Genomic DNA, 25,175 nt, shown 5'->3' with positions numbered 1-25,175 from the left:
GGGGGTGGAGACGGCTGTCACTCCACGGTTAGAACTCACAACCGGTGCTCCCTCCTCAGGGCTCGGTCTTCTCCTCCTCCAGCTGAGATTGGGGACCCACTGGGCCGGCCGGGGGCGGGGGCGGGGGTGTCCTCCAGCCCCGCGTGGGGGCAGGCTGGATGGGAACGGCTCTCTCCGGGGCCAGAAAGGGACCCCCCCCAACCCCCCTCAAATAACGAAGGGCTTTCAGCGGGGCTGAGGGGCTCCCCCAAGGTCGCCAAGCCCCAGGACAGCGTCCAGGCCCTGAGTTCAAGGCCCAGGACACACACGCGCGCACGCACGCACGCACACACCGCGTGGAGAGCCCTCCTAGGGGTCAGGTGCAGTTTCGAACCCGCTGAGGGTCCAGCATTGCTGGTCTGTGGGATGCGGAGGCTGCGTCTTACTGACCTTACTTCTGCACTTCAGGCCGCCGGCCCCGCCCACGTCCCGCCGGCCCCGCCCACCCCGCGCCCGCGACGGCCGCAGGCCCCGCCCATACCCCGCCGGGCCCGCCCATGTCCAGCCGGCCCCGCCCACCCCGCTGCCTCTCCGGCCGCCGACCCCGCCCTCGTCCCGCAGGCCCCGCCCACGCCCAGCCGGCTCCGCCCACACAGCTCCGCCCCCGCCCCGCCCCGACCACGCCCACCCCTCCCCGGGCCCCGCTCCCTCCGCCCCGCCGCGCGCCCCGCAGGGCCGCGGGTGGACGGAATTTCCCCGCGCGGGGCTCCCTGGCTTTCCTCGCCACCCCGCGGTCTCTTTCTGTTTACGGAGCGAAAGAGGAAATGGCGAGGGCGGGGAGGCGGCGGCCGGCGGCCTCGGTACCGCCCCTGGGCCGGCTCTCGCGGCGTGAGTCAGGCCCCGGCGAGCGCGGTCCGGGCGCCCGGGCGGCCCGCCCCGCATTCGTCCTCCCGGGTCCGGACGGCGCGCCTCGCTCCGCGGCCGCTCTCCCGGCCTCCCGCTCCCGCCGCCGCCGCCGGGCTCCCCAAGGCCGGCCACCAGCTGCGCGCCCCGCCGTCGGGGGGGACACGCGGCCGGCCGCAGCGCTCGCCCCGCGGGGGCGCACGGAGCCGCAGGTAACCCACCCGGAGTGCGGGGTGTATTGGGGATCTCTCTCGGGGTGGGGGGGGGGAGGCGGGGGTTCCCACGTAGAAATAAATAGAAAGTTCCCTCAGCCTGAGGGGAGGGTGGCGGGGGTCACCGCTGGGAAGCCCCTCGCGCGCGCCCGGGGGCCCCGGACCCCCGGATCCCCAGACTCCCGGACCCCCGGATCCCCCGGACCCCCGGACCCCCGGACCCCCGGACCCCCGGATCCCCGGACCCCCGGACCCCCGGATCCCCCGGATCCCCGGATCCCCGGACCCCCGGACCCCCGGATCCCTCGGACCCCCGGATCCCCGGACCCCCGGATCCCCGGACCCCCGGACGCCCGGGCCGCGGCCCCCTCCCCGCCGAGGCTCGCCGAGTCCCCCGGGCCTTGGGCCGCGCGCTCTTGGGAGCTCCGGTGGTTGGCTGGCTCTTAGGATGGAGATTTATGATCCGGCCAAGCTAGGGGTGGAAACCGAGGGAAAAACCCCCCTCGCTGCTAGGAGAGCGCGCCGGGCCGGCGGGGGGCTGCGGGCCGCGTGGAATCCGGCCCCGCGTGGACCGCGCGCGTCCGGGCCGCTTGTGGCCCCGGTGGGGGGCATCCGGGACTGGGAAGCCGGGTGGCCGTGATTCTGCACCCCCAGAACGCGCCATCCCCAGCCTTCGTATTTACTTACAGAATTCCTGAAGAGAGATGTGCCCCTGGAGGCCAGGCACTGCCCTGACTAATAATAATAATAATAATAATAATAATAATAATAATAATAATAATAACAACAACAAATGCACCTTTTAGATAAGCAACACCAGGTATACTCCCGTAACCTTGGTCCTTCGCATTCACTTTTAATAGGGGAAAAAAATATACACCACACAAAACACTTGTTTCCTTACTTCTAGAAAAGCAGCCAAGAGCATTGATTGCACTAATGCTTATTAGTGTCTTCTTGATTTTATCGCTGATTTTTTTCCCAAAAAAATGTAATTTGGGATTTGTTATGGATTCTTACTTTTGAAGTCCAGTTTCGGATCCGACCAGTTTCTAAAATTGACATATGTTTCTGGACTGTTAGGAAGTAGAGATTTATTATTATTATTATTATTATTATTATTATTATTATTATTATTATTGTGAATGGTGTCCAGGGCAGTCTTTTTGCGAAGTCTTAGTTGCTGAGCTGCAAGGCCTTCACCCATGTGTGTTTTTTCTTCGTGGGTTACTGCTGTTGCCAGTTCATAAACATTAGCATTTGTCTGCTTAATTAAGGCGGGGAAAGTCCTGAGGATTTTTTTTTTGCAGGAGTGTTTAGCCGCCTGGTCTGTCAGGAAGGTTGCTGGGTAGCACGGATCTGTGTGACTGAAGCCTTGGGTTGCTAAGGAATCACGCAAAGTCTGAAAAGAGTCTTGGTGTCAAAGGCCCGGCAACCTCTTTTTGCCTTCTCCTCTCCCTCCCTCCTTGTCTTTGGGAGTCTGTGGGTGTGTCTTACCTCCCAGTGTTACTCACAAATGCTTGAGATTTTCTGTTGGATTTAAATGTCAAAGCTGGTCTTTCTGATGAAGTTTGAGTGAGCTGAGTCTTTCTTGAGTCAAGTTGGTGCTGGAAACTTTCTTTTCCTCAAATAATCAGTTTGATAAATCATTCCACCGGCCTTTGATTTTGTTACTTTTCAGCCACTGGAGGCTGTAGACTGTTGTTTTGAACTTCTGTTTTTCTTAGCCCATTCTAGAAGTAGAAACTGCAACTAAATGGCTTTGTGAAACCCAAGTCAAGTGTTGGTTCTTTAACCTAAGAAGTCCCCTAACTCCACAGATGCCAAGTGCTTGAATCACAGCCTCCCACAAACATGCACAAGATATCTGAGTGAGAGCTGTCAGATTCTCTAGATTAAGTACAGAGATAGGACCTCATCAAAGCAGTTCAGAAGTGTCTGCCTTTCTTTCTTCCTTTTTTTCTTTGCCTGTTAGCTTAGACGCAGCCTTTGAAAGCTTATTATGAAGAAGACTGGGGAAGAGGTGGCTACATCCCACTCAGAAAAAGGAGACTAAGGCAACACCTGCGTAGCCAGGGCTGGCACTCTGGAAACAGCCACAGATGGCTGTTGATATACATACGGTGTAGCAGATGGGGAAATGGGGGGAGAGCTTGTTCACTTGAAGGTATTTAATCCTCTCAGCCAGCCTGAGAGGATGATGCTGTTATCAGTTCTGTTTTGCAGATGCTGGAAAGGAGGTGCCCAGAGGTGAGGTACTTGGCCAGCAAGCTGCTTGCCGGCCGTAGCTGGGAGCAATGAGATGAGATGTGGCCTCCGTCTTGAGTCTAGAGGAATATTAGGTTGTAGGTTGGGAGATACACAGCTTGCCTCAGATACAGTTTATATCTCCGAAAGTGACCCTCGGGTACCATCCTGATAAGCCGGATTGTGGAAGAGCCAAAATGTAATTTGAGCTAATGCAGTCAGGTGATCTTAATCTCAGCCTTACGTAGTATCATAGACTTGACTTCCCTACCAAAACTTTTAGTGGTTCATTGGTGTAGATATTAAATTAGCTTCTGGGACTCTGAAGATCTCTTCTTAGGAGACGACAACGGAAGCATAGTTTAAGCAAGAAATTAAGAAAGATTAAGAAATCTCCTTCTGCCTACTAATCTTTGCAGAGCTAGGATGCTAGTCTGCTGCCTTCAATTTTTCTTTTTTTGGAAGATGGGGAACTGTTTAATTCATTTGCATCAGAATAGTTTGAAACTTGACCCCACGTTTGCTAAGATTAAACTTGACTTCAGATTTGCTAAGATTAAAATCCATTTTAAACTGGACACTGGTGGCTCACACCTGTATGTAGTCTTAGCTTTTCAAAGAGGCTAAGATCTGAGGATTGTGGTTTGAAGCCAGCCAGGGCAAGAACGTCCGTGAGACTCTTATCTCAAGTAAAACTACTCAGAAAAAGCCAGAAACCGTACTGTGGCTCAAGTGGAGAGCGCTGCTAGCCTTGAGTACAAGGAGAGTCAGGGACAGCACCCGGACTCGGAGTTCAAGCCCCAGGATTGGCAAAAATAAATAAATAAGGTCCATTTCAAATTATTGTTAGGCCAGTGTACTCCTCCTATCTCTCTTCTCTCCCCCCTCTCTTTCTGGTTTGAATTTTATTTGCTTACTTCCTGTATGTAGTCAGGTGATTGTTTTTCTTTAAAATCACCGGAGGCATAAATGCCACAGTGATTCTTGCTGGGAACGCCTAGAGTATGCTAGGTAGAAAAGTGGGAAGAGCCCGGAGCCCCAGGTTCCGTGACTCCTGGGCTGCTCTTCACAATGTTTACGTTTTGTGAAAGTTTGTTTTCAGTAGCTCCCGCTGAGCTGAGTTGATGTCACCGGGGAGCAAGCTCTGGGGACTCAGATTTCCCCCAGCCGAGGGAGGGAGCCAGGGCTAAAGATGATCTAAGGTCCCTTTCAAGTGGGAACTGCTGTCCACTTGAATTCACACCTGCTGTTGACCGGGAGATACTGTTTTATAAACAAAAGAATAGGGAAGCCTGTCCCCAATCCTTTCATGGCCTACTGGTGTCTGCTGCAAATACAGACTTAGTAAACTGAGCGTATCTTCTTTTGTAGACTCTTCAGGACACGCCACAGTGATGGAGTACATGAGCACTGGAAGTGACAATAAAGAAGAAATTGATTTCTTAATCAAACATTTAAACGTGTCGGATGTAATAGACATCATGGAAAATCTTTACACAAGTGAAGAGCCAGCGGTGTATGAGCCCAGTTTGATGACCATGTGTCCGGACGGGAATGAAAATGAGGAGCGTTCCGAATCTCTGCTGCTCAGTGGCCAGGAGGGGCCATGGTTGTCCTCCGTCAGATACGGAACGGTGGAGGACTTGCTGGCTTTCGCCAACCATATATCCAATACCTCCAAGTGTTTCTGTAGACACCGACCACAAGAATCTGGAATTTTATTAAATATGGTATGTGTTCCTTCTGATCAGCTGAGGGCTGCCTGTTCAGGCATTTGAGCATGGTGTAGACTGGCTTCTAGGCCTGTTTCTAGAAATGTGTAATTTTTGCTAAGAATCACTATGTTCAAAACCTCAAAAGTCTTCACGAGAAATTCCATTCAGAGACTCTTGATCATAAGTTGGCGTAAGTCCTGCAAATAAGTAATTAAGAACATAGAGTGTGAAGTAAGCAAACTACACCTCCGGCCCCTAACAATGAATTTTAAGTGAACAAATACATAATGTGATTATAGTATAATACTTATATATAATCATGATATATATTATAAGATTGTATTATTAATAAGATATATTCTATAGCATTGATATGAAATACATTATTATATATTATTAAAGATTTTTTTTATGCCAGTACTGGGGCTTGAACTCAGGACCTGGGCACTGTCCCTTAGCATTTCACTCAAGGATGGCATTCTACCACTTGAGCCACAGCTCCACTTCTGGCCTCTTGGTGGTTAATTGGACATAGGTGTCTCATGGTCTTTCCTGCCTGAGCTGCCTTCAAACCTCTACCCTCAGATTTCAGCCTTCTGAGTAGCTAGAATTACAGGCGTGAGCCATTAGCACCCGGCATGTTTTTATAGAAAAGAAAAGCTTAATACGAATCCTTCATAGGAGAGAGGAAGAAATGAGGTATCTTGAAAGGCTGGATTAGTTGTTCCATCTATCTTCACACATCTTGAAATATAATGACAATACTGACTGAATTTAGTCCTTGAAGAAATGTTGTTTGTAGGTGGTTCAATAGCTAATCCACAGGTCTACTCTATAATTGGCTTTGAGTGACAAATGATGTAATTATGTAATCATTCCAAGTATGCAGATTAATCCAAAACACTGGGTTGTTACAATAGTCAATGGGACGGTGTGTTTAGATATGCCGGGCCCTCTGTCTGGCCCTCCGTATGTCTGAGGTGCTGGCTGAAGGTGATCTAATTTCGTAAAAAGAAGACTTTGCAATAGAGTAGGTGGTGATTTGTAAAGCGCGCTCGTTGATGACAGTGCCTCTTGGCTTTGGTGTTTCCCAATGGCAAAATGGCCTTTGCTGGGGAGTCCTTGCTAAATGAACAGAGTGCTTTATGTTGTTAGTTTGCGTTCCACATTCATTTAATGAAAAACAACGCAGTAGTTTAGGCCAGTTATCTCTTGACTTGTTTTGTTAGAAGTCAGTTGTGTTTGGCTCACTGTGGAGAGAAATGGTCCTCTGTGTGATTCTTGTATGGCTTCCTTTGGTCTGATTCTACCAAACTGCATTTAGTGGTTGACTGAGTACTTTGCCTTCAGAATAGTACTTCCTTTTGCAAATGGGAAGTAATCATTTGTGCTTGGAGCCACTCTTAATTTTTTTTTTCCCCCGGATGAAGTAGAGATAAATAGAGCTGGAGATAAGGCTCAGTGATAGAGGGCAGACCTAGTCTGGTAAGGCCCTGAGTTTTAATCTCCATCACTAAAACAAGGCCAAATATTGCTTGAGGACTGTGGTTCAAAGTAACATACCCATGTACAATGACAGAACTTCTGTGTGTTTCCTTTTTATATTGGTTGAATAAAAACACTTAGCATAAACAAGTTATTTTTGCCAAACAGCCCAGGTTGTGTAAATGAGCAAATTGTGTATGAGGAAGATAATTTAATAATAAGACATACTACAAAGACAGGGATCTTGAAAACTTTAAATAAATAAATACACACATATTTAATTTTAGAAATGGTCAGGGGCTAGGTATGATGGAACCTAGCTGTAATCCCAGCGACTGGAGAGGTAGAAGTAGGAAGATTATGGTTTGAGGCCAGCCAGGTTAAAGTTAGTGAGAAACCCTGCTTGAAAAACAAACCACTGAGCCAAAGGGTTGGGTGTGAGGTTCAAGTGGTAGAGTGCCTGCCTAGCATGCACTATGCCCTGAGTTTAGTCCCTAGTACAGCAAAAAAGAAGCAGAAGAAGGAGAAAGAAGATGATCACTTAAAGATAATAAAGTACAATGCAAGAAGACAGAACAACAGAATGGATTAAGAGGAAGGTTTTATAATGTGGAATAATGGTTAACTTTCCTGTCACTGACGTTAAATAAAACTCCGTCCTTGTGACAGGTGATAACCTGTCATAACTGTGCTTCATGAATAATGTCATATGCATTGATACTTGTCATCTCTGACCCTCCACAAACTGGGATGAGATGCTAACAGACAGGGCTTGCTTTTCATTTCCTGTCCTCCTCTGTGGACCCATCCTTTGATCAAGATCTTGTTATTACCTCCTCCCACCTCCCTGTCTAACCTTTCTCTTCTCTCACTATTATTTGCTGTTGCCGTTCCTTCTTTTTTAGAGCATCTCCCACCAACTAGATTGGTTCCAAGGTGTAACAATCCATTTTAAAGTATACCTACATAGGGATGGAAAACTTCCATGCAAATATCCATCATTCAGTTGCTAGACATGGCTGGCACCTCCTCAGTCTATCTGCTTCTGTTTCCGCTCCAGGTGCTAGTAAAGGGAGTTTCGTGTGTTCTGCGGTGCATGCCAGAGAGAGCAGCACAGTGTGCTCAGTCCCGGTCCAGCTACACCCTGATTGTTTTGGGAAAGCTTGTGCAAGAGGCCTCTCATGGCCATGAGCATGGGGAGGGGCCTGGGAGAAGGTTAGCATAGGCCCAGGCTTCCAGGAAGAATTGGTACCCGAGCCAAGGTCTGAAGTATTCAGTCAGCTAGATGAGGTGGAGAGTGTCTCAGATGGAGGGAACAGCATTTGCAAAGGCCTGAGGCACAGAGATCTGGTGTGTTCCAGCAGCCGACAGCCACGATGCTGCAGAGTAAATTAGTCAGGGTGGAGAACCAGGAATTATAAAAATATCCCAAAGCATAGGCATATTGAATGGTACTCTCTGTGTATGTGTGTGTATGTGTGTCTACGCGTGCACACATGTGTGCTATTTTCCTAAATATAATATGTTTAAGATTCCACTGACATCCACAAAGACCCAGGGAAGGAACATTGGGAGATGAACCTAGGGATTGCTTTGTGTTACAGCCCAAAGTTATTTTTACATGATTGTTTCATAACCAGTCCTGGGTATGCATAATCCAAGATGTGTCCACTCAACTCTGGTGGCTCTGTCCAGAGCTAAAGGACCCCAAAGGACTCATAGGAACTGTTGTGACAAACTGAATGATGTTTTTGGGGGGGCTCAATCATGGAGTCAGGACTTCTCAGGGTTGGAGACCCCTGGAAATACTGAGTCCAGCCCTCTCTCTGATGTTTGGGTAACCTGACTGATCATCTCTTATAATGGGTAGAACATTTTTCAAGAGGCCATTACATACTGGATCATTCAGTCCTATTTGCTGTGCTCTGTTAAGAAACTTCCTCTTTATGTAGGACTAAAATCCATCTCTGGCTTCCTCCTTGCTCTTCCTTCTAGTCCTACTCTTGGCCTGAAAACAAAAGGTCTCAGATGGTGAGTAGCCAGGAAGGCTGTGGGCCCTTAATGGAAGTGCCTGGCTATGTTGCTCGCCTCTGAACTTTGGGTTGGCTATGTGATAGACAGGGCTAGTTACCTCATCTCTTGATGCCTTTGTTTACTCACCAGTACACATTATAGCGTTGCCTCCTAGGGCTGTTGTTAGATGCAGAGAGCAAGTCCCTGTGACCTGCTGGTATACACCCAGTGTTTAATGAATGCAGGCTCTTGGGGTGGTAATACACAGTTGTTTTTTCCCTGCAACAGCTCTTTCAATATTTAAAACCTGCATGGCCTCTGGATCTCTCTTCTCCCACATCGTGTCTGAGTTTGTCTGCTACTACTTAACACACGGTAGTGTTAACTCTTCCTGTCATCTGGCAGTGCCCTTTGAACTCACGTCTCTGCCACCAGTCTTAATGCTCAGCCCTTGAACGTGGGGTCCATCATTTACACAGTAGGGCAGAGCTCTGTTTGCCTTTGATCTAGATAAATGGCCTTGAATGTAGCCTAGAATCCCATCTGTTTCACAGCAGGGATATCCTGTTGTCCAGGCCCAGGATAGCTTCGTATAGCTGATAGACACCTGGATGAGGAAGACTCCTTCCCGGCCTGCACTTTGGTTAAGTTGCAGCCTGAGCGGAGATGAATAGCATCAAGTGATGTCTGATGGCTCCATGGGGCCCCTAGAAAGGGTATGTAAAACAAAACAGATCCACCCGGGGAAGCTCGGGCCAGAGGCAGAGCGGGGAGCTCTGCAGAGCTGTGCTCCGGTCAGGACTTGCACAGCAGCAGGTGAGCTCCGAGCCGGTCATCAAGGTGGTAGCGAAACACAGTGTGCAATGCAGCAGGAGCCTCAGGTCGCAAGGCAGGTCAACTGGGGGCAACGTGACCGGCAGGGGACAGAGCTCAGGTGTGCTCACTGGTGGGTAAGCTCTTAGTAAGAAGGTTTGCATCACAGCGCGGCCTTGGATAACACACTCTGGAGCACCGTAGACAAAGACTGAAAAACTAGTCTGTGGTGTTGGGTAGACCTGAGTTCAAATCCTGAGGTTGGTTTCCTCATTTACGAAGTGGAGGTAAAAGTAGCCCTTTCCTCAGAGCATGGTGGCAGACTTTGATGAGATAAAGATTCTAGGACAACATTGGGTTGCTAAGTATGATAAATGACTATAGCTTCCATCCTCTTGGGCAGAGTTACAGGGTGGAAATGGGTAATAGCAGGTTTAGTTTGGACAAAAGTAAAACTTGGATGAAGGCCAGTGAGATCTTGAAATTGTTGTCTGGAGGCTGCAATGAAATTGGACCTGTTTATCGATAACGATAAGAAAGGAGCCACCAACTAGAGCAAAGCCTATGGGTCTGTGAAAGTGAGGAAGGAACCAGTCAGGAATGCTCAGGGTCCCGCAGAAAGGAGGTCCCCAGCACTGGAGGTCACACCTGTGGAGAGATGGTTTTTCACACAAGGCACGACCGAGGCCTGTCCGTATCTGTGTCCCTTCTAGGGCCCTGTACGAGGTCCCGCATAGCAGAAGCACTCGGTAGGTATTTAAGCTTAATGACTTTGCACTTCCACACATTAATGATCATTTTCTGCTTCATTCACTGACTAATAATAGCACATGTCTGTGTGGCTAAAAAGAGCAATAATACAGGCCGAGTGAATAACCCTTCCAGTTACCAGGACTATGCCAGTAAAGGCCAGGGATAAATCCTAGGAATCAGGTGTTCATTCCTCTTCCCTGGGGTGGATTTGGGGCTTTCCACACTCCCCGTGGGCTGCTTCTGTGCTTGAAATAGCTTAACAACTTGAATTCATAACCTGAAGCCATAATACTACTCATTATATTTAGGGAGAAAAACTGATATCTTGAGAGACTAGTTACTCCATTTCCTTGAAAAAAAATTTTCTAGACAATTTTTAAAGGACTGTGTTCCAGGTTATATTCCCCATGGACCATCAGACTCATTTGTTTTCATGTTAAGTGTGATTATTTTTCCCTTTTCATTTTTTAAAATGTAAAAGTTGAGTTCCACTATGTGTGTGTAGGTGGGGGGGGGGGAGGGGAGACTTATGTACATACGTACCCTGACACTAGGGCTTAAACTCAGGGCCAGGGTGCTGCTCCTTGGTTTTATTGCTTAAGGCGGACATTCTCCCATTTGAGCCACAGCTTCTCTTCTGGCTTATTGGTGGTTAATTGGACATAAAATTCTCACAGTTTTCTATCCAGGCTGGCTTTGAACCTTGGCCTTCCTATCTCAGCCGCCTGAGGAACTAGGATTACAGGTCTGAGCCACCTGTGCCTGGCTTGAGTTCTACTTTCTCTACTGGAAAATACATAAATCTTAAATGTCTAATCCCACGCCCTTGGCCTGGCACACACATTTTGATAGCATACATTGCTATCCGGGTACATCTCGTCATTTTTAGTCGACTAGTTTAACATTTTCTTTCCTCTGAGTTGATTTTTGTTTTTGCTGTTGTTGTTGTTTTTTTCCTCCAGTGCTGAGAATCAGACCTAGCCCTCTTAACACTCAGCTCCATCCAAGCCCTGAGTTCATCATTTCTGAAAGCTTTGGTTCTAAGTATCTGCTTTCCCATGAACCCCTCAGGGGTCATGGACCATGGTTCTTTCTTGTTCATGGCTGCACCAAACCCAGTGGCAGGCATGCATTAGGCACCTAGTAAACATCACGTGCATAAGTGATTCGGCTCTTTGTTTATGTAGCATCACCAACTCATGGCGGTAGCATCCCACATTGTTTACCACAGCCCTCTTTGGTCCTCAGTGAATTTCCATGCTCTCTGACCTGTTTGTGCTTCGTGTATGAGTAAGGCCAGGCAGACAAACAGGTTAGCGCATCTTAAATAGAAACAAATCAACCTGCCCACTCAGTCGCAACCTTTGTTTTCAGTCTTTGAGTCACTCTAGTCATTCTCCTTAGGTACATACTCACATTCTATTTGGCAATTAAATACTCATGAGCATTAGGAAACAAGACCTGGTCCAACTAGAGATCCGAGTCTGTTACATGCTTTCTCTGTCTTAATCAAGTTCTAAATATAGTCTGTACAGTGTCAGATTTACACATAGGGCTATTAATTTTAAGTGCTGTGTGTAAAGAGGGTTCAGAAATAACCTGCTTCTGTTCAGTGGCCCTAAGAAAAGGAAAACTTTGTGGATAGTCTCATCTTCCTGTCTCTGTATTTTCTCATAGGTGATCACCCCCCAGAATGGACGTTACCAAATAGACTCCGATGTTCTTCTCATCCCGTGGAAGTTGACTTACAGGAATATTGGTTCCGATTTCATTCCTCGGGGAGCCTTTGGGAAAGTGTACTTAGCCCAAGACATAAAGACTAAGAAAAGAATGGCGTGTAAACTGGTATGTGTAGTCACACTGCTTGTGTGATTTTCTGCCTTTCATTTGCATTGGCCCAAGTTGTACCCCTTAGACTGAATCTTACTTCAGTGTCCTCCATCAAGGCATTTGTTGTTTTATGGATTTGTTGGCTACCTGGGGCCTTTTTGGGTCTTCTTAGAAACCAAGTTATTTTATTTATTTATTTAGGTCCTGGGGTTTGAACTCAGGACCTGGGCTCTGGCGCTTAGTCTTTTCACTCAAGGTTAGTGCTCTACCACTTGTGCCATAGCTTCGCTCTGGTTTTTTGGTGGTCAATTGGACAGTAGAGTCTCATGGACTTTCTTGCCCCAGCTGACTCAAACTGGGGTCCTGATATCTCAGCCTCTTGAGTGGCTAGTAGGAACAGGCATGAGCCTATAAGTTATTGTTAATCTATTTAAAGGAATGCCAGCAGCTTGGATAACACAATCACTCAGAGAGGAGTTCTGCAATGGAGAAGTCAAGCTGTATGCTTTTGTCCTGTCTGTTAGGTGGGAGGTTGGGCTGAGAAACAGAGATTTAAAAAACTACAGGCTTAAAGGACTGAATTTCAACACACCTGTTACTGAAAAGACTCACTACACATAAGCCAGGGTGCCGCCATTTTGGAAAAGCCACTCTGAAGAATCTCCGTACTCTGAGTATGCGCAGAGCATGCAAGCTGAGTATGCCCACATCATGTGACCCAGTAATTGCCCTCCTTGGTTCCACCCAACAGAGATATGTTCACATGGTCATCAGGTTCGCCTATGTTCCTGTTAGCACTCTTTGAGGAATCCCAAACTCAGAAGCTCCCAGATACTGAGCGGTAGAATATGTGCATTCTGAAATACCGGACAACGAAGAGAATCAATGATTTACAGCTGTATTAGTGTGCATGCATTTCATATCCATTAGGTTGAGCTCAAACAGCCGACGCAAAATAAGATCTCTTGTAGGAGCTGGGTGCTAGTAGCTCATACCTATAATATCAGCTCATCTGGAGGCTGAGATCTGAGAACTGGGGTTTGAGGACAAACCAGGCAGAAGAATGCTTGAGATTCCATCTCCAACTAACGCGTAACAAAAAGCTGAGCTAGAGGTGTGGCTCGCGTGGTAGAATGTAAACTTTGAGAAAGCCAGCTGAGTGAGAGCCCGAGGTCCTGAGTTCAAGCCCCGGGATCATCTCCTCCTCCCCCAAATCTGTAGGATATTCCATTTACATAAAGAGATAAGCTTGGTGCTCAAATAGTGGGTGCCATTGATTCCTTTCTGAAAGGACTCAGAGGGATTTCTGGGGTACTACTAGAGTTCTGTATTTTTATTTGGCTAGGGATTGTGTGTTCATTGAGGTCAGCACTTACCATTTTTACAATTTTAATGTATGGCTGTTTAGCCACGAGGGAAGCAGAGCGGTGGATCTTAGTCTAGGCCATCCAGGCAAAACATTAAGAGCCTATTGGAAAAATACTTATAGGGTTATGGTATAGCAGCTGTGTGGTAAGTGTTGAGACCCTGAATTCAAATCCTACCCTACAAAAACAAAAACAAAAACAAAAACTTCCAGTAAGCCATTTGAAGCTTACATGTTCAAACTGTTTTTTTTTTTTTAAAAAGGAAGGTATTCTTAGAACCACAGTGTCCTGGTTTTTGATTTTACCATCCCTCCGCCCGCAAACATGGGGAATGGCTTTGTGGATTTGTTTTTCCCGCAGTACTTACATTTACTATTTCAGGCACAATTTGTTGTCTTAACAAATAAAAATATATAGATGATGAAACTCACAAGCATGTAGGCTAATGAATAAGATGTCTTCCTTATTTTATCTTTCTGAAAATTTCTATGCATATACATGTGTGTACTTTAAAACTTTTTTTTTTTAACAAATGAGCAAGTATAATCTGAGCTTCTGAATGTTGCTTTATTTTCACCTATCACTGTATTTTGGAGATGTTTCCAAATCTTTATGCAATGAAAGAGCTACTTGTTCCTTAGTAATACTAATTTTCTGTGGAAGGATGGCCAGCCCTTATTTTAAATGCGTAACTAAAGTTTGAACTGTGTGACCAAAGCCTTTATATTCTCTCAAACAAGTTGAAATATTGAAAAATAGCAGTCTAAAGTCTAGGTTCCATAGAATTTGTATGAATCTGAAATGGGGAATTTTCTCTCCTTTTGATCTATTTGTAATTTTTAAATCTTGGTTGAATTTCTGTACCCCAAATGATAATAGTGCTTCACTGTTTTTTTAATGTTTTTATTTTGGATTTTTTTCTTTTTTCTTTTTTCTTTTTTTTTTTTTTTTGCCAGTCCTTGGGCTTGAACTCAAGGCCTGAGCACTGTCCCTGAGATTCTTTTACTCAAGGCTAGCACTCTGCCACTTGAGCCACAGCACCCCTTCTGGCCTTTTCTGTTTATGTGGTACTGAGGAATCGAACCCAGGGCTTCATGCATGCTGAGCAAGCACTCTGCCCCTAACCCACATTTCCAGCCCTCTGTTTTGAATTTTATACCAAAAGCTGAGGCCGATCTGAGGTAAACATTCTCACATTTCAGGTAGTTCAGAGTCTCCTAGGAGGGTATCTGTTTGCCTTCTGGCTCATAGATTCACCCGTCTTGTGTATTTTTCCCCCTTCCACTTTTCCTGAGGTTAAGAATCTTGCTTTTGCGTTCTAGATCCCTGTGGATCAGTTTAAGCCGTCTGATGTGGAAATCCAGGCGTGCTTCCGACACGAGAACATTGCCGAGTTGTACGGCGCGGTCCTGTGGGGTGACACGGTCCACCTCTTCATGGAAGCCGGCGAGGGAGGCTCTGTCCTCGAGAAGCTGGAGAGCTGTGGACCCATGAGGGAATTTGAAATTATTTGGGTGGCGAAGCATGTTCTCAAGGGACTTGATTTTCTACACTCCAAGAAAGTGATTCATCATGATATTAAACGTAAGTGTCTGGGCGTTGCATACCACTTGGATTTAACGAGCCTTATTATTGGGGGAGGAAGGGAGAGGCACACGGGCTCTTCCTTCAGCCTGAAGACCCTCGGTGGAAGGGAAGACGGCTAGCTCCTGTGGAACTCAGTTTACCTCCTTCCTTTCTGCTGCTGAGACAGCAGGGTCAGGTCAGGCCAGGCTGCTAGAGCTCTCCGGGTTACCTAGCTGTAATGCGGATTCCAGACACACAACTAGTTAGGGCTCAGGAGTGTGACTCAGTGGAAATGCAGTTATTTAACGTGTGTGAGGTCTAGGATCCATCGCCAGCATCTTCAAACACACACACACACACACACACACACACACGCACACACACTTAAAAAGGTAATTTGCTTAACATATACACACAGCCATTTTGTTTTGCTGTGTCTTGTTTTTGATGCCAGTACTGGGGCTTGAATTTAGGACCCTCTCGTTTGTTTGGCTTTTTTGCTCAAGGATGGCACTTTACCATTTGAATCACAGCTCCGCTTCCAGGTTTCTGGTGGTTAATGGGAGCTAAGAGTCTCATAGATGTTTCTTCCCAGGCTTGCGTGGAGTCACGCCTCAAATGCCAGCCTCCCAAGGAGCCAGGCTTACAGGCCACAGGCAGCCCGCTACATACACTTTTGAGGAACCAGTAGCTTTTTAAGTTTGAATGCTAACTTTGACAGTAATCCATTAAATAAGCCTCTTCTGACTATCTCCTAGAATGAAGAAATGATCCAGTATCTAGCACTGAATTGGAAATAGGTGTTTTAGTTTGTTGGTACCTTCTGTATGTTTATGTTTTTCTTCAAATTTGAAACCCCAGCTCTTGAGCGCTGTTACTGCCTTCTGTCATTGATGTTCACATCGGCAGATTCTTGCCAATAGCAAGACGCATCTCTTTTGGAAATAGCATACATGTCGCACCGGGGAAAGCATTTCCCTCTATTCTGACTTGGGACTTGTTGTTGTTTTAGTGGATGACTTCATTTTATGTATGGGTATATGAATAATCATATGCTAACAATTTCTCCTTGCAGCTAGCAACATTGTTTTCATGTCTACCAAAGCTGTCTTGGTGGATTTTGGCCTAAGTGTTCAAATGACTGGAGATATCTATTTTCCAAAGGACCTCCGAGGAACAGAGGTAATTATGTTCCTGCGAAATGTGAATATCTTTTTGAGAGTGAACAAAGCGTGTTCTAGAATTCCTGTGGGGAAGAAGGACAAAGAAGGGATGGGAGGCATTGTCTTGAGTCACTGCTGTCACTAGAAGAAATCTAACAATTTCTGGGTGTGCTGGGTATGCTGTTGTTTGTAATGCATGGTAGTATTTATAATACTACATATATATTACATTATCAACATTTAGAAACAATCTAATGCTAATATAGATGCCCTGATCTGAAAAGACGGATGAGGAGTGGTCTATGCAAACATTCCAAAACAGAAAGAACTCCTAAAACTGTCATACTTCTTTTTAGTCCCAGACATTTATAAATAAAGAACACCCAATTTGCATTTTCACAATTCAGCTTTTCAGACAACCACAGAATTATAATTTAACTTTCTAACAGTGAGTTTTACACTTCACGTGAGTTCTAACATTTAGTCCTCCTAACAGCTGTGTTACTGGTAAATGCTATCATTATAGCAGATATCATTGTTGTTCTTTTTTTTTTTACATTAATCAAATAATCTTGAAGAGATGAAAGCAAAATGTCTGAAATTACTCAGTTGCTGGCATATCTCAGACTTGAGCCTTTTTTTTCCCCTGAATTTAAGGTTTGAATGCTGTGTAACTTTCTAATATGACTCATATACTATTAAAATATTCCTGTGATTAATACCACAACATTTTAGTTCACTTAAAACCATCAGTGGTGTTCTCCTGGTCAACCATATTTACTGAAGACTGACCACTAAGACCTGTCTCCATCCAGGGATGCTATAATAAAACTATATTAAAACTATTTTAAAAAACCATAACACAGTTGTGAGCACAAACATAGTTTATCTGAAGATGCTAAGTTGCTGTAAATGTTTAACTAGTGTGAATGGTAAAGGAAAAAGCCATCCCTGAAACTAAATGAGCTTCTGGGAAATGCTTTCGTGGGCTCTTCAGTAATATATGTAATTCAATAGTCTCAGTACGGGGCTGAGTGATTAATTTAGTTAGCAAATGTCCGTGGAGCATCTGCCTTTAGATAGGCAGGTGTGTGTGCTGGAGAGCCCTTTTGGTACTTCGCTGGTACTTCGCTGCTCCCCACTGTTTGATGGGAGGATCTGTTTAACTTAACTGACATTTTAGAAAGCTATTCTAACACACCATTTTGCTGTTTCTTTGGGGCTTCAACTCATTTCTTTTTTGAATCTGGGAAATAAAACCTTCAGAATTATACCTATTGATGGGGGTTTCACATGGTCTTTCAATAGAATGCATACGTATTGTGTAGTCAGGTTAAACTTGTCTTTTCCAACACTTCTTTCATGGTGACAATTCAAACTTCCTCCTTCTAGCTTTTTTGAGATACACACAACGCATGGCTCTCAGTGGTCACTCTCCCGTGCATTGCAGTACATGTCAAAGCTTCTTACTCCTTGTGTAACTGCAACCTGGAGCCCCTTGATCAGCCTGTGTTCCCCCCACCCCCCGCCCCTTCCCTAAGCTGGCTTCTAAGCTGACCTGAAGGTTAAGAGCTCAACAATGAAGTTGAGATCTCAGTAAGTTGTGCTATGGCTAAGGAGGAAAGGGAGCTTCTCTGGATGCTTTCCACCAGCACAAAGAACTCTAGCTGAGCCTCCCGAGCCCCTGCCTCTCTCCCCTGGAGGTACCCAAGAGGAATGGAGAGAGGACCTTTGGCTGTGTGGCAGCTTCAAGGTCACCTTGTTAGTCTTGGAGTCCAACCAGTAATGACCTTTAGTAGCTAGGATATGTGTAACACTGTGCTGAGTTGCAGTGACAAAATTAAAGATCTTCCTTTCAAGCTAGATTCCGAAAGCCTTTTCTTAACTTGAATTGAAAGACTCCTGAGGGGCAGAAGGGACCCTGGTATGGCTGATTTTTCTGACGTCATTCCTGGAACCTACCTGGAGAAGACTATTGATAGTCATCTTTGAGATATTCAGGAGAGAAAACTGCAGACATTTTCTTTTGCAGAGAGTGTTTTGTCCCCAGAGCTTAAGAATCCTTTGCCAGAATACAAAATCTAATCCCACTTTGTGCTTATGGCATGTTTTCTTTGGAAAATGTCTCCACATATTTTGGCATCAGTCAGGAATTTAGATATGTGGCATTCTAACCCTTTTCCTGGAGCCAGTGTAAGAAATAAACTACATATGGTACTAGAGATGGAAAGTACCTTTTGATTCCTGGTAGTGTGGTCAATTTGAACATTTTATAAATGCCAGAGAAACACATGTTCTTTTTCTCCAGCAGGATCCTTGCGTGTGGAATAATAGTATGTTTCATGTCTGAATAGTATTCAGATGAGGTGTTGTAGCTGAACTACTAATGCAAAGTACTCTTTGCATGAAGGGCAGAACTGGCGTTGGTGTTTACAAACTCTTTCCATCAACTTGCATTTGCCGTTTGAAGTTGGACGGGAAGCAGAATAACGGTTTTAAAGTCCCAATCAAAGCTCTCAACAAGCTGGGTTTTACTCATCATACTGTAAAAGCAAATAAGATATAATTAGCCAGTCAACCACACAGATTGGCTTCCCATCAGAACTTGATACCTGACTATTGTTGTAGCCCAAGTCTGTTTCTGATCTCTGAAGTATAGCTCACAAATCCAAACACTGCTCATTGAAAATCAATCAATCTCAATCCTCTGTATTCATATTTAAAGCAATATAGCCATGTAGACCTGAGGGTTAGCATGACATATGTTTACTTACGTTGTGACATGGTGCAGAGAAAGAATAAATAGTGCACATAAATAATAAATTAGAATCACTTCCAAAGTGTGTGGTCTTTAAAAAAAATTCTTACTTTCCAGTCTGTTTTTACCATCGGTAAATTAACATCACATCACATACAAATGTATGCACGGACACAGTCTCTTTTCCTAAGAAACGTGTTGTGAGATGAAGTCTTCTTGCCCCAGTGCCCATGTCTGAGGGGATGAGAATTCTACCAGGTTTGACCAGTGCCGAGCCATGCCTTCCCGGTAGCCAGCTTGAAGGGGGCTTGCTCATCCAGCCCCACAGTCCCTGGTCTGGCTGTTGTGGCCAGCTTGAGGAGGCAGGAGCTCTCAGATGACTGCCTGGGGGCCAGCCATCAGGCTGGATCCTTCTGGTGGCCTAGGTGTGAGTCACATAGAATGTTCGAAACTGTCTGTGCACAGCTACAGCCCATGGAACCTTCAAGACCATGTGTGCACAGCTACAGCCCATTAGACACTGCTTTCTGCTTAATCCTTGCCCTGTAGGGGTGGATAGGAAGAGCTAGGCATTCTCCAGTGACTGTAACACACACACACACACACACACACACACACACACACACACACGCTTCCTCTCTCCATCATCCCTGTCCTTGTTCTCTTTGATATATGATTGTGGTCAGAGCAGTTAATCTGTACCATCCACCCTTCTGGCAATTTTTTTTAAAGTATTTAACACATTGTTGTTGACCACAGGGTACAAAGGCCTACATTCATTTATTGTTTTAACTGTATGATTATATTGATTAAGAAAGACCTTCAGGAGTCAGGTACTGCGTCTTGGCTGCAGGCAGAGTTTGTGAGCACAGCTCAGTTCAACTGTGGGCTGAAAGCCAAAGGAAGCCTGCCCGGAAGTGAGCTCTCAAAGCAGCCGAGCAGGCTTAGGGTGGGGAAACTGGGCAATTTCCCCAGTTTTCTGTCAGCTACTTCTCTACTAATTTACTCAGAAATGTATTCCGGGAACCCTCACCTCTTTCCGCATAGTCACATGACCACGTGTAAACTTGTCTTTTTTCAAGCGGAATTGAGCCTGAGTAGCCTTTATCTGAAAAGGCTGGGGTCCGAGGTGTTTCAGATTTTGAAATACTTGCACTTATATAATGCACGAGATCTTGGGGAAGGAAATCCAAGCCCAGAGCACAAAATTAACTGTGCTGTGTGCGCTGTATACATAACATAGCCTTGAAGGTCATTTTAGGTGGTAATTTTAGTGCACTGGCAAATTTACTGTGACCTGTCACGTGATTATGTCCAACTGTGGAAGTTTCCTCCTGTGGCACCTTGCTCAAAAAGCTTCAGATTTGGGAGCATTTTCGATTTGGTATCTTTAGATTAGAGCTATTCAACCTATGGAGTCAATTAGGGTATTATGGAGTTAATTCTGTGTTGGTGTCAGCCATAAAAGACACGTTGTTGGTGACTATTATTTGTTCTTTATCTTTTTCTTTTTATGCTGATCCAGAAGCTTGAATTCAGGGCCTGGACTCTGTCTGCCCCTGAGCTTTTTTTTTTTTTTCTTTTAAGGCTAGCATTCTACCACTTGAGCTGCACCTCTACTTCTGGCTTTTTTGGTGATTCTCATGGGGAATTTCCTGCCTGGGCTGGCTTTGAACCGCAATCCTCAGATCTCAGCTTCCTGAGGATTATGGGCACCCGCCCTATCTATTTAGTGTAGAAATGAATACTTCTTAGAGAAGCTACTCATAAAAGAGTCAGTGCTTATTCAGCTTATTGACACATGAAGCCGGATAGGAGGTACCACTGTTACGAGGGCAGGCGTTCGCTACTTAATCCCTGCACTCCCGTGATTGGTGGAGACAAGAGGGAATTCATAGAAACAGCTCAGGAACACTCTGACAGCAGTAGACTTCCGCTTTTCTAGTTCTTTCCTTCTAAGCAGTTGGTGTTAATAAATACCCTGTGGGATCTGGCCACCTTTAGGCACTGGAGATAGAGATTTGACAGTGAGATGACAGGGAAGTAAAGCAGCAAATTCAGTGTCCTTTAACTATAAAGGAATTAAGGTTTTAATTGGATGCAAGGTGAACTATACCTGATGAGTTTCTGCAGCACTTGTGGGCATCCCAGATGTATTCCTGGCCCCAGGCCCTTTGCCCGGGCTGCTAGACCAGCTGTGTGCTCAGTCTGTAGGAACCATGTTCCTTTATCAGTCTTCAGACTCCTGCTCCGGCAAATGTCTCCTGGCTCCTTAGTTTAAGGGGACCCAGCGACGGCGTCCCCTTCCGGAAGGATGAGGCAGGCCGTGGATGTGGGAGAGATGGATGAGCCATTCCCTAGGGTTGTCCTGTGCCCGGGCACACGGTATGTCCCGCCTGTCTTTCAGATTTACATGAGCCCGGAGGTGATCCTGTGCAGGGGCCATTCCACCAAAGCCGACATCTACAGCCTGGGGGCCACGCTCATCCACATGCAGACGGGCACCCCGCCCTGGGTGAAGCGCTACCCTCGCTCTGCCTACCCTTCCTACCTGTACATCGTAAGTGAGGGGCCGTGGGCGGGCGGGCGGGTGAGCGCCCCCTGCAGGTGGACAGGGCAGTTTCGCCTCCTTTCACTCCCTCTGTGGGAGGGGGCTACAGATGGCTTCGCCGATTCTAGGGGCTTGAACTCTGGGCCTGGGCGCTGTCCTTGAGGTTGTTCTTGCTCAAGGCGAGTGCTTGCATTTCCCGTTTTACCAAGAAGAATCCAGGAGCAGACATTTCTTTAGTGACCTCTGGCCACCTGAAGGAAGCTGTTACTGTGTATTCAAACCCAGCATGCACCTTTTGTAACATTAAACCAAAAGATGGTTTAACTGTTGTCCTTAGGAAATGAAAAGGAAGCTTTTCTTAAGGAGCTCAACTGTATCTATTGCGGATAATTGGGCCAGAGGAAATTACTTTCAAGGTGTGAAAAGTTTGCTTTTGTGGCTGAGGGCTCATTTCTTTACCATTGATGCTAGTAAGAGAGATGGTTTGTTGATAGATCCACAAGCAAGCGCCTCCATTAGAAGACATTGCTAATGACTGCAGTCGGGGCATGAGGGAGCTGATTGAAGCCGCCCTAGAGAGGAACCCCAATCACCGCCCAAGAGCCGCAGATCTGCTGAGACACGAAGCCCTGAACCCTCCCAGAGAAGATCAGCCGCGCTGTCAGAGTCTGGACTCTGCCCTCTTTGAGCGGAAGAGACTGCTGAGCAGGAAGGACCTGGAGCTGCCTGAGAACATTGCTGGTAGGACACCCTGTCCACTGTCCCCCTGTCCACTCACTCCCCCCCTAATGGAGTTCAGGGGGGAAAATGAAGGAGCAACAGACACTGTAGCGCGTGCCTGTGTCCTAGCTACTCAGCAGGTGGAAATGCTTGAGTCCCGAAGTTCAGCCTGGGCAACGCCATCTCAGACACACACACACACACACACACACACACATACACACACACACACACACACACACACACACACGAGTTCTTGAGTACCATGCATTGTTTGGGAAACTCATTAGAAAAACCTTAACAAGAATATTTTAAATTGGTTCACTTGCCACCGAATCAGGGTTTTTTTTTTTTTCTTTTAAAGCAAATACAAGTAACATGGTCATTGGAAATAGTTCCTTTTAAAAAAAAAATGCCATAGATCAAAACAAACGAAGCACAACAGCTTTGCTGTCGTTCAGGCGTGAGGTTCTGTTGTGTTCGGTTACGGCAAGCCGTCCGGTCTGTGGTTGGAGACCCCTCGGGCACTCTGCTCAACAGCAGGTGCATCAGCAAGTCAACTCTCGTCTTCGCCATTCCTTTCTCTCCTTGCCAGCAGTCAGGGGCTCCCAAGCAGGGAGATCGATCGTACAGGAGAAGGACGCCATCATCGTTACTTGGCAGTCCTTTTTTTAAAGTCATGCAGGTCTTAATCCATGTGTCAGCCCTGGAATGTTTGTTTGCATTTCTGTACTGATTTTTTTTTTTCTGATGTCAGAGAAAACCACCTGGGCTGCTGGAAAATAGGCCGGGATTTCCAACACATTTCTTGTCACCCTGGACTTTGATTTGACCTGTCTATTGTTATTCCATAAGAGAGCCCATAGCGTGTTCCAAGGTCACCCTGATGGGACCGCACCAGGGCAATGTTTCGCTGGGCCCTGGAGGATGACTGTGCTGAAGGAGCACATATTATTGGACATGTTTCCCTGTCATTTATTCTATTATCTATTTTCCTTTCCTAGATTCCTCATGCACAGGAAGCACTGAGGAGTCGGAGATGCTCAAGCGACAGCGTTCTCTCTACATTGACCTTGGCGCCCTGGCTGGCTACTTCAATCTTGTTCGGGGCCCACCGACACTGGAATATGGCTGACAGATGGCACTGTTTGTTCCAAACAGAAGCAGCATTCGTGTCTGGATCCTGGGGCTGCCGACTACTCAGTGGCTCCAGACAGTGAATTATATTCTTTTTTTTTTTTTTGGCCAGTCCTAGGGCTTGAACTCAGGGCCTGAGCACTGTCCCTGGCTTCTTTTTGCTCAAGGCTAGCACTCTGCCACTTGAGCCACAGCGCCACTTCTGGCTTTTTCTACATATGCGGTGCTGAGGAATCGAACCCAGGGCTTCATGTATATGAGGCGAGCACTCTTGCCACTAGGCCAGTGAATTATATTCTTTATCAGGGCTCACAGTGAGGGCTGCCATCACGCGTGAGTGGGACTCCAGCTGGCCCTGTGTGTCTCATTTGTGAAGCGACTCCGGTTTCCTCTGCCAGCTCTCAAGGTTCTCATTTCTCAGGTGGTGGGACTCAAGAGAAAATGGAGAGTTTCTAGAAGGATCATTACCATTCACTGTGCACTTTGCTTGACATTTTCAGAATATCAACCATATGGATATTAGCCTAAAATTACTATCCTTAATTCTTATTTTAAGTACAGGATGTCCATTTAAAATTCAAAATAATGGTTCTGTGTATATTGATGTACATACTATGTGTAACTCTGAGCCTCCTTGGTAGATTCTAGTATAAATTAAAGTGATTGTATTTTGAATAAATAGAACGAGGTGAGTATTTAGCAATAAGCTTGACTAGTGTCTTCAACATGGCTGATCAAGTAGGAGCCATCAGACAGCAGGCCACTAGTGACAGTTTTTGTTATGTTCCTATGGAAACACTTTGTATTGTACATGCTATGCTTAAAACATTTAAAACATGGTGTTTTGAATGTGGATAAAACTGTGTAAACCACATAATCTCTGTACATCCCAAAGGATGCGAAATGTTTCCTTTAAGAAATTGGAAACTATTATAAATTCTTGGTGATGCTACTTTTGTAATTCTTGCGGCTATTTTCTTTAAAGCATTTGTATATTTATTAAAATAGCATACTATGTATGTTTTATGTCACATGTCTTCATGAATCTTTCTTCCATATTTTAGCATTGTCAAGTATGTGTTTTTAAAGTATATTTTTACATTATGCAAATGAAATCCAACACTTTCATCCAATACGATTGGTCAGATCTACTCAATAAATTCAGTACCTTTTCTCAATTATAATGGAGTGTGATTCTCAGCTGGCTTTGGGTTGGGTCACACGGTAACGCAAGAGTTAACTAGGAGCTTTGCACATCCAGTGTTCCTCTTCTGCTCTAAACAGCCATTGTGTTCGACCTGCGTGTATTATAACCTCTGATGCTTCAAAGTAGAAGAGAGAATGATGAGTCACTGCTTCAGGGTAATTGGGGTTTTGTTTTATATCTTGTAGCGCCTCTGTGCTGTCTTGGGATGTCTGCTTGCATGCTGTTTACTGATGCCTGTTTGGCAGGCTCATAGCTCACTTGCCTTTGGAGCAAGGCAGATTGAAATCCATATACTAAAATCGGAGGAAAACATAAGCAAGTCTGGTCCTTTGCTTGCTGAGTGAACAGGAGTCAGCATTTTGGCCTGTGTAAGATAGGGCACATTTCCCCCCCCCCCCCTTAGCAAGCTTTCTGTCATTATGACAGAACGCCTGAGACGAGTCAGGTCGACTCTGAAGGTGGAGTTGCTTTTGGCTTATGATTTTGGAGGTTTCATTCCATGGTTGTGTAGTTCTGCGACTCGTTGTCTGTGGTCACGTGGGCCTGTGGTAAGGCAGCCCATCATTTAGGAGTGGATTGCAGGAGGAGACGCTCACCTGGTCAGGAAACCAGAGACAGAGAAAGAGAGAGAAAGGAGGGGCCGGGATCCAATATTTCTTTTATGGACACACTACCCAATGTCCTAAGTCCCCCTCATCGGACTCCTCTTCCTCAGTGTTCTGCCCTCTCCCAATAGTGTCCCAGATGGAGGGACCT

General features: G+C 45.9%; 1 protein-coding gene across 1 annotated transcript; it reads left to right on the top strand.

Moving 5' to 3' along the window:
• Positions 1-1,038: 1,038 nt before the first annotated feature.
• On the top strand, positions 1,039-24,405 carry Map3k8 (mitogen-activated protein kinase kinase kinase 8). Its single transcript, XM_048367767.1, has 9 exons — positions 1,039-1,094; positions 4,713-5,071; positions 11,798-11,965; positions 14,640-14,901; positions 15,959-16,065; positions 21,212-21,364; positions 21,850-22,096; positions 23,080-23,300; positions 23,507-24,405. The coding sequence occupies exons 2-8, from the start codon at positions 4,736-4,738 to the stop codon at positions 23,208-23,210; spliced, it is 1,404 nt and encodes a 467-aa protein (XP_048223724.1). The 5' UTR covers positions 1,039-1,094; positions 4,713-4,735; the 3' UTR covers positions 23,211-23,300; positions 23,507-24,405.
• The last annotated feature ends 770 nt before the right edge of the window (positions 24,406-25,175 follow it).

The sequence above is a fragment of the Perognathus longimembris genome, chromosome 18 (assembly GCF_023159225.1).
Source record: "Perognathus longimembris pacificus isolate PPM17 chromosome 18, ASM2315922v1, whole genome shotgun sequence".
Classification (NCBI taxonomy): domain Eukaryota; kingdom Metazoa; phylum Chordata; class Mammalia; order Rodentia; family Heteromyidae; genus Perognathus; species Perognathus longimembris.
The sequence above is the reverse complement of the archived record's forward strand: the minus strand, read 5'-3'. Positions and strand labels throughout refer to the sequence as shown.